Genomic DNA, 10,369 nt, shown 5'->3' on the forward strand with positions numbered 1-10,369 from the left:
CTTCATTCATTTCATTTCTTAAACTCTTCCACCTTAAACATCCGAACACTATATGACTCCCAAAAAGTAGTGAATCTTGATTCAGAAAAAATAGTTGTAGATGTTGAAGAACATTTTATATGTTTATTATGCAAGTTTTATGGCAAATCTAAAGACACCAATAATAAATATTATCTAATTAAGTAAAATGAAGTTATCAGTAAAAATAAAACAAATCGTTAAGTTTATTAACTTCACAACAAGAAGAGAAAAAAAAGATGTTACCACACAAAAATCTGTGGACTATTGCAGATAACGTTACTTAGAATATAAGCCATGCATAATAATTCCAACTCAACCCATACGTCATGACTTTGAAGCCTATGAGTAAATCAGTTGTCAAATCTGAAAACTTGATCAACATGTATAGGTAAATAATCAATTCCGTTATTGTCTTATCTGATACACAAAACTTTGCAAAAATATTAACTAAATATAAAATAAGTTTTTTATATTTATTAAAGCTCAACTAGGCACTAAACTTTTTGTTGTAATACTTTAATTTTATACTCTTGACCAAAATGGCCTGCTACTTCATATGTTAAAGAGTGAATGGTTTTTTTTGTTTCTCACGTGAAATCCTCATACTAGATACAATTATATTCGAACCAAAAACATTTATAGATATGTGAGGCTAACTCTCATAGAAGCTATTTTTTCATCCGCAAGATTCGAACCCAAAATATTGTTTAAGGAGAATCAAACATGTATCACTTGAACCAATACGGACTGGGTGAATGCTTCATGTTATGGTTCATGAGATTATGCAGATACATTGAATATTTAATTTGGAGAAACATTCACTTTGCCCCGTGACATATAAGACCAATGTAGTAACAAAGAACATTTGAATTCCACCCCCATAATGTAACATGTAATGTAACATTTGATTTTTCCCATGAAAAACAACCTCCTCAATTTCTACCCCATATGTTATAAACACAACACTGACATATATATCAGTCCAAAATCCACAAAATAAAAAAACAGTGTGCTCTATCACCCACCACCATGTGAACCCACCAAGTACTTATTTTCTCTTCTCTTTCTACATTCACCCTATATATAGAACCTATAAGCACACGCAAGTTTTATTCACAGCCATTCTTTTCTAAAATATCCCAGATGGGTTTCAGTTTCAGGGTCTATTATCTGTTTCTACTCTCTTTGTTGGTGTCCTTGCACCAACCAAGAGCAGAAAGGTTCTACAATATGAGTGGCATAAGAGGGAGAAAAACAATAGTAAGTGGGTGCAATTTGTTCATAGGAAAATGGGTTATTGATCCTTCTTATCCACTCTATGATTCTTCAAGCTGTCCCTTCATTGATGCTGAGTTTAATTGTCAAAAATATGGAAGACCTGATAAACAGTATCTCAAATATGCTTGGAAACCTGATTCATGTGCCTTACCCAGGTACTGCCAAAGTTTTGCTTTTTCCAATATTATATACATGAAATATTACAAGTGAAATAATAAAAGCTAAAACTTGTACATTATGGAAATATGTTTGACCAGTAGCACATAGCTTTCATAATCTAGTTTCTCCTTTTCTCCACAGAATACCTTAAATCTATAGAAGGACTAATGGAGTTATTAGTTTTCAAAGTTGTTTTGATAAATAAGTTGGTTTGCAAATAACTCTTCAATTTGGTTCTGTGAAAGAAACAACATCATTTTATTTGTTTCAACATTTTTAGTTTTTCTATAAGTGAAAATTCAACATTTTTAGTTTAATGTCACTGCTTTACAGATAAGCAATATGTTTCACTAATTAACCACCTAACTTGATTTCATCATGTAAAATTGAAGCTTATTGAGTTCATGACTTCAAATCAAGAAATTACTTTATTTATATAAAAAGATAATATTCTATATATATATATGTATGTACCCTCTTTGTTTTCCACTAATAAGAGAATTAGTGTAACTCTTTGTAGAGAGTGTTTGATTAATAATATATCATGACTGTGATGTTTTTTCTGATGCAGGTTTGATGGGTTAGATTTCTTGAAAAGGTGGAAAGGTAAGAAAATAATGTTTGTGGGAGACTCACTAAGTCTGAACATGTGGGAATCACTGTCTTGCATGATTCATGCGTCGGTGCCTGATACCAAGACCAGCTTTTCGAGGAATCAACCACTGTCTTCTGTGACATTCCAGGTTAACTTTTCTTTTGCTTTTGTTTTTTTATAGACTTTAAAATCTATACACCAACAGTATAAAGTTTTTTACACTATTGACATATTATCCACATTCATTTGTAATAATTTTGTTTGTAAATCAATATTAACTAGCTAACGTATGAATGATGAAAATTTGCAGTAAGTGTAAATAGTGTCAAAATCACTAATGTTCAGTGAATGCAACTCTCTTATTGTCTTTATTTTTATATAGACTTTGGTAAACATGTTAAAAGGGGAAGGAATGATGATAGATTAGGATATTATTACATATATATAATAAAAGGTGTGACATTCATATCATATTAAACTAATATATATTTTGTTCCTAAAAAATGTGTATCATTATTTATAATTGTTAGAAAAATACTTACTAATTAAATTTTTAACTTAAATATTTTTTTTAATTAATCACAAGTGAATAACACATAAAATTTTACACTTTTCGAAATAGAAGATACGGTTTTCACCTAACGACTGTTGTGTAAAATTTAAGTTAGATTGTGGGGTTCTTTTTTGGTGACATGATTGTGAGATCATGCTAAGAGAATGTAATGAAGTAAGGCTTAAATAATACACTTTTTTATTTATCTTTCTTGCCTTAATAAATACACTTATGATTAGTTCCTTGGCTAGGAAAAGGTTCCTCTTTCTTGCTGGACCAGATGCAACCAAAGATTCATATTAAAGAATAACATACATTTAGAGTACTAAGAGAACAGAAATGATAACTTTAACATAAAATTTGAATAATATCAAATTTGAATAAATCTTATAACATATGTTTCTTAATTTAGTTTCATCGGAATGAATTTAATTTTAAAGAATATATTTGTTAAAATAGTCCAAGACTATTGTCTCAATAAAATTTATACAAAAAATGATTAACTTGATTGACATTTGAAATTTCTAGTAAATAAAGTGTTTTTTTATTTTATAGAGACCAAGTTAAGCCAGGTCTTATTTTGACATAAAAAAATACAATTTAACAAAATTGAAAATTGTTTCATCCCAAAATTAAGGAAGAAAACTGAATTTTCAATACTAAATTGGACCACTTATTTGACTTATTTATTTAGACATAAGGTGTTGAATGAAGTGAGTTACCTTACAGGCTGTGAGGTAGACAATGGCAACATGTGATTGCTACAATTATTTGCCTTTATTATATTTTGGTTTACTCATTTATCAATTGCCCAACATGATGCTGCACTTGTCAAAGTATTATTTAAAATACCATCTTTCGCATGTGAACATTGTTAAACTATAAAGTTGGATCAATTTATGCCCTCAATCAAGGGCAATAATATAATAGAAAATAATGCAAGAATTTAGTAACAATATTGAGGTTTTTTGAAATCTTCACAAACTAACCCAATATTATGAGATAAAAGTAAATTTGATAATTTGTAAAATTAATTTATTTAAAATTGTTTTTTATACTACTAAGAATATCCTCTCACCCTTTTTGGAATACCCATATACAAACTTCATTCAAGGATTTATTCACATGTCTAAGGAAACTTTATAATCTATTTAATTTTCTAATTAGATGGTCATTCCAATTTTTTAAATAAAACTTGATTCAAAATTTTAATCATATGAATAGATATTTTTGGATTGAGATTTTATCAATTTACTTTTTGACTCGAAAAATAAAATTTTGCAATTTGATTGATCACAATATTCCAAAATATATAGCTAACTATAACTATTCCAATAATATTGTTTATAAGAAAATTTGTATTAATAAAAGTGTACTAAACTATACGAGATTTGTAAGGGATAGTCCAATAATATTTCATTATTTGTTGAATATATAGTTGATAATGACTTATTTTTCCAAAATGCGTGGCATAAACCGACAATGTGACATGATTGCATTAGTCTTTAATTATATTAGAAAAACGACATTAACAGAAAAAAACATGTTTTTTGATAATTGCACCTAAATATTTGATGCATACAAATACATGTTTCTCCTTCTATAAGGAGTGCCCCTCGTGAGTCCTAGTTGTTTTGCACTTATTGTTTGTAATGATTTGTCTAATATTTGAGTTTGGTGACATTTAATCTCAACCATTCAAAGTGGGTTGGTAGTATAATAATAATACTTGTTGATGAGTTTATGCAGGACTATGGAGTAACTATACAGCTATATCGCACACCATACTTAGTGGATATAGTTCGAGAAAATGTTGGACGAGTGCTTGATTTAGACTCCATTGTTGCTGCAAATGCATGGAAAGGCATGGACATGTTAATTTTCAATTCTTGGCATTGGTGGACCCACACTGGAATATCTCAAGGGTATGCTTTTTATTTTATTTTTATGAAACATGGGTATGCTTTTATATACACTCATTCTACTACTTACCCTATATATATATATATATATATCACTTTAATTAGAGACATGAGTACATATATTTGAGGGGAATATATCAGAGGTTTGGCTCCCTGCTAATTAATGCTAGTATTCAATGAACTCTTATATTCAAAAAGTTGATGTTTGCCTTAGAAGCTTTCAAAATTTTATTTGGACACTATATTTCAGCTAACATAGTAATGTGTACCCATTATGCCTCTTTAATATCTTCATTTAATAGATTTTTTTTTCTTCATTTTTCAAAGACAAACATGTGATTTCATAATAAATAAAAGGATAAAAATATCATTATATATTATATTTTGTGTTTTATCATATGACACTTATATCTCTATTCCTTTAATACATATTTTGCTTATAAAAAGGGATAATATTTGTTGTCTCTAGATCCTCTCTCCTATAAATTTGATTAGTGAATAGATTTAAATATTCATGAATTATTAATGAGTGGTGATGTTTCTTAACCGATTAGAAATTATGGCACATATGTGATGTATATATACATATGTGATGTATAATGGATGTTGATTTTTGTTTTTGTATTCAGATGGGATTATATAAGAGATGGTCCTAATCTAGTAAAGAACATGGACCGTTTGGAGGCATACAATAAAGGATTAACTACTTGGTCAAGATGGGTTGATCTCAATGTTGATCCTACCAAAACTAAACTATTCTTTCAAGGCATTTCTCCTACTCATTATCAGTAAGTAATAACTCCTATGCTCATCTTTCTGTCTGATGATTTAAGTGGAGTTAAGATTATGAATTTATGATAATTGAAACAAGCACAATAGCTAAACTTAACTTTGAAAATTCTTTTTGCACTAGTGGATTATAGGATTGATTTAATTAAAATCTAGCAAATATCAAATTATAACTAAGATACAATCATACAAATCACAAATAAACCATACAATGAAATTAAATGTAATGATGTTAGGGGGAGTTATAAGGTAGTCTCATATATGCTTAGAGTGAGAGATTAAGGAATAGACATAATGTTATTAAACTCGGACCGGTTAATGACTCGGTCAGGGTATTAGATCAATGAGTTATTGGTTCAATTAGTGGGTCAATGGTTGGACTGGTTAACTCGGTTTGCATTAAAAATTCTAAAAAATTCATAATATTGTAAAAATATTTAATAATCATATACTCAAAATTTAAAAACATTATCATGCCTAATTAAACAAAAAAAACATTTTACTACTATAAAATGCAAGTAAGTTGATAACATCATCAAACAACATATGAACTATGTTTTAACTACAACAAAAACATATAATAAGTTTAAAATTTAATTAAACAACGAAGATTTTGTTACAATGTAAACTAACAAATGACCACCCGAGTCACTAGTTTAGGTTTAAGTTGGCTGAGTCAACCCGATTTGATGCAAAACCGGTTAGATGAGAGACTCGGATCGGCTAGATGTCTGGTTCATGGTTGGACCAGCCAGTTGGAGCCGAGTTTTATAATACTGGAATAGAGCGAATAAGGTTGTAGGTTCGAGTCTCACTCTATCATAATAAAATATTATTATACAAATATTTGCCGATAAAAAAAATTTAATGATGTTTTTTGAACTGAAACAGAGGCAAGGAGTGGAATCAACCAAGGAAAAGCTGTAGTGGAGAGCTTGGACCATTGTCTGGGTCAACATATCCAACAGGTTTACCACCATCAACTAGCATAGTGAACAATGTATTAAAGAAGATGAAGAATCCAGTTTATCTATTAGACATTACACTCCTCTCACAACTAAGAAAAGATGCACACCCTTCTTCATATAGTGGTGATCATGGAGGCAATGATTGCAGCCATTGGTGCTTACCAGGTTTACCTGATACTTGGAACCAGCTTCTATATGCAGCTCTTACCAATTGATCATTTTATCATCACTAGTTTATATATGTTCATTTAGTAACCTTAGGATTTCTTCATTATTTAGATGGTTGATACAAACAAGGGGTGTAATCAATTGTAAAATTATTGGCCTTTTGAAGAAGAATAGCTTATAGAATTCCTAAACAAAATAAGTTTGTCAAGAGATCAAATTAAAATTGTTGCATATCAACAAGAGTGCTTTAGAGTTTACAAGTGTATAAATTATTTTTAGTGAATTAAAGAATGATGTTGAACTTTATTATGGATTGATGCACAAACCATGTAGAACATTTCATACTTGTAATAGCTACAAGATAATTTAATTTTTGTGAGTGAAACTGTTTCCTTTTTTGCAATAAAGAAAAATATATTTTGCCCTTTTGAAACTATATTTGGCATTGCCGTTTCTATTTCTATTCCAACAAAATGTGAGTTTAAGATTGTGGATATGATCATGTTAGCTATATCAAATGCAAAAAGAAAATAATAGATCAGAAGTCTTCCTAATTTTTTTGGTACTATCAAATGTATTTTTTACCTTTTCAGGTAAGAAACTAATTTTTTATGGGATTTGTTGCTATCCCTTCCAATAAGTGTCGTTTCCTGAAATCGAACCATCGACCTTGAAGATTTAGTAAGAACTTAAACCACTAGACCTATACCTTATTAATGAAATCTTCCTATTTACAACGGCATAAAGGAGCTAATATGTTCTATTTATTTTTTCATTTATAATAAAAAATTCCACCAAAGAGCTTTTGAAGAAAAAAGGATTATTATTCAAGTAATTTAAGCGTTACCAAACAAGTTTTTAGTACAAGTAGAGCCAGGGGAGAAGGAAACTTTGTATTGGATGCAACTTTTCTTCAACCAGAAGTTGAATTGTAGCTTGACATGCAATGACCAAAGTAGAAGTATTGGGCTGATGGGTCATGCAAATGAGTTGGGTTTTAGAAAAATTGGGTTGGGATCAAAAGCTACAATAAAATTGTGTTTAGTTTATGTTTGGATTGTTGTTCCTTATCCAAATAACTTGAAAAAACTAATACTTAGATATGGATGGAAATTTCACCAAGTGGTAGCTTAAAAAATGAGACAAATGCTTGTATTAACTTTTTTTTTATGAATATACTTGTATTAACTTTATTTCATAAAAATTGAGTGCTAAGTTGATAGAAATATGTGTGGAAATAGATCAGTTGGTCCATTGATGACTACCTACAATGTAGCCTATTATTAGTACATGAATATTTAGGGTGTGAGCGATGGCTAAAAAAAAATATATATATATTTTACCAGACTAAAACCACATTAAGCTACTTCTAAAATGATAAATACAACATCTTTTTTTAATCCATAAATATGCCAAATTAAATATCATAAAAGTAATTGATTTTCCTTGTTAGTAATAGTATTTCCAAATTCAGAAATAAAAAAAAGACGTTTACTATCGCAAAGAATAAGACATGAGGATATATATTGCTTGCTAAAATCAAGCGACGACTTAGAATAAACTAAGAATAATATATCCCCAACATCAAAGTTGTATTAAGAATGTCGTAATGAAATCCTTTACTGGGGCTTGATCCCTTTCTCACGCATAAAAAATTGCATCTAAACATTTGGTAGTGATTTTAAATTGCACTTATAATCACACTTGCGACTATAGTGTAGGAAAAAAGTTATGTCAACATCACAATTGCAACCATACTACAATTATAAAAAGACCATATAGTATTTTACTAGTATAATTTAAAACTTTAGTAGCGGTCAATTTATATTTCTAATTTTCAAAGTACTTATTTAGTTTTGTTTACACACTTGAAACATGACTTTTCTTTCATTTTTTAATTCTTGGGTTTACTATCGATTTTTTCCCTTAAGATAGTATCCAGCACGTTTCTTATTCATCGATCTGTTTGTGATAAAAATTGTAATGTTTTTGTCGTTTAGAACCTTTGTTGTTTAGCTTTTTCATTGCATAGCTTTCTTTGGTTGTTATAGCTCAAATTCAGTAAATATTTACTTCATGTACCCAAAAAAGTAAATACTTACTTCATATATGTTTTATAGGTTTAGCTCATTATTGATTGCAAACTCAAAACTTTTTTTAATCTCCGTGACAAGGACAATTTTACACTTCAACAAAAGAGGAATGGTCTTTGAAGTTAGCAGGGGCAAAATTATATTCTACCTAACTTTTTTTTATCGGCAAAAGCTATATTATACAAGAAATGTCTTAGCATAAGAAGGGCAACATATATGTCTGAAAAAGATTGAGCAAAAACCTTGAATTATTCTCACAAAAGTAGAAGAATGAAGAACGAAGAAAAATGAGAAAAACACAGAATGAAAAGGAATACTTTTATTGAATTGATGAATTAATGATTATACAAGCTCCAATTCTCAATATTTATAGATGGGAAAATATTAACAACTATAATAACAAATTAAAAATCATGTGTTAATAATGTGTAAATAGACCGAGGAAGTGAACTAGGTCTGGTGCATGGCCTTGACCGAGGACTTAAATAACTTAGTCTGATGCATGGCTTTAGTCTTGACCACCGAGGAATTATGTCTGGCCTTGGCCTTGGCCTTGACTGAACTAGGGGCCACATGTGTATCGGTCATGATGCATAGGCACTGACCGAGATGTGTGAATTTGGCTTGGACAACTTTGAATCTTGACTCGGTTATAGGCATGATACGAGCCAATCTTGGCGCACCAATTTCTAGGCTGATTCCAGACATATGCACATTTTCTTTGAGCTTGGATACATCATTATTAATCTTGGTTGACTTTTGTTTGATCATGTTTACATCAATTCTAGATAAATCATTCATGGTAGCATTAGTATTAATGATGTTAGTATGATACGAGTTATTGTGTTCATCCTCATTTTTATCTTTTAGTTTTGATAACCTGTATTGAGTTTATCACTTGTGTATTATTGGATTTAAGGACAATTTTTTTTGCAGGATGTACATGTGTACACCCTCATGAATCATCATCATGCTTGCTTAGGGCAATAAAATTGTATGTGAAGATATGTTTTTTTATATGTTCTTGAGCTGGATGTTATTATCATTCATACCTGGCTGAATAATTATTATTATATTGTTGTTGTGAAAGCATCACCAATTTCATTACACGAGTTTTTGCAAGCCTTTGACTTTGAATAATTTAGCAATATGTTAAGACAGTTTGAGATTACTTAATCATGCAATGGTTTGTATTTCACATCACGCCATATACTAGTAGTAGAATAAATCATGCATGCATTATAAATTATGATAGTTGATATACAATCAGAACATAATCTTTTGTAACATTTCTTTATAATAATTAAAAGACTGAAAATTGAATGGATTACGTGATGGGCAATTTAAGGAGGAATCTTTCAATTAATCATTTACATAATGCTGAAAGGTAACGTTTTATGGATGGATTATTCAAAACTGTTGTCCCTTTCTTTTTATTTTCCAATTAAATGTTTACAAATTAAAAAAAAACATTTCTTTATTATAGTTCAAATATTTTGTCTCTTCTCCTTTTGAAGACAAGCTAGTAGGGCAGAGTTAAAAGATAAGGTTCTGTTCTTTATTAGAACACAAAGATGCGGACAATGGTTGATCAGATATTGATGAAGGGGTGGAAGGTAGTCGTCAAGCAGTAGGAGGAAGTAGGAAAGCTGGACCCGCCGGTGGAGGTACCTGAAAAGGTTCTTCGACGATCAAGTCAGTGTATGAACTTAGTGAGTGAATAGTGAAGACAAATATCAATAGAGTGAGTAATGTTAGAGAGTGAAGAGATTAAAATACTTCATGTTGGTAGAGATCCCTATTTATAGAAGAGAGAGTTGACA

The 10,369-nt window shown here is 29.9% G+C and overlaps 1 protein-coding gene across 2 annotated transcripts; it reads left to right on the forward strand.

Moving 5' to 3' along the window:
• LOC109345582 (protein trichome birefringence-like 38) lies at nucleotides 1,038-6,826 on the forward strand. 2 transcript variants are annotated; one of them, XR_002107427.1, is made up of 6 exons: nucleotides 1,038-1,454; nucleotides 2,030-2,201; nucleotides 4,356-4,531; nucleotides 5,158-5,316; nucleotides 6,209-6,608; nucleotides 6,645-6,826. XR_002107427.1 is itself a non-coding variant. In XM_019584666.1 (5 exons), the coding sequence occupies exons 1-5, from the start codon at nucleotides 1,165-1,167 to the stop codon at nucleotides 6,498-6,500; spliced, it is 1,089 nt and encodes a 362-aa protein (XP_019440211.1). In that variant the 5' UTR covers nucleotides 1,038-1,164; the 3' UTR covers nucleotides 6,501-6,760. The 2 variants fall into 2 exon arrangements, 1 of the variants encoding a protein (XP_019440211.1); XM_019584666.1 differs by having other exon boundaries at nucleotides 6,209-6,760.

This window comes from Lupinus angustifolius, chromosome LG04 (genome assembly GCF_001865875.1).
Source record: "Lupinus angustifolius cultivar Tanjil chromosome LG04, LupAngTanjil_v1.0, whole genome shotgun sequence".
Taxonomy (NCBI): domain Eukaryota; kingdom Viridiplantae; phylum Streptophyta; class Magnoliopsida; order Fabales; family Fabaceae; genus Lupinus; species Lupinus angustifolius.

Coding starts and splice junctions, on each gene's coding strand:
- LOC109345582 (XM_019584666.1), top strand. CDS start 1,165: ATGGGTTTCAGTTTCAGGGTCTATTATCTGTTTCTACTCTCTTTGTTG. Junction 2,202..4,355: donor TGTCTTCTGTGACATTCCAG/GTTAACTTTTCT, acceptor GAGTTTATGCAG/GACTATGGAGTAACTATACA. Junction 4,532..5,157: donor CACACTGGAATATCTCAAGG/GTATGCTTTTTA, acceptor TTTTGTATTCAG/ATGGGATTATATAAGAGATG.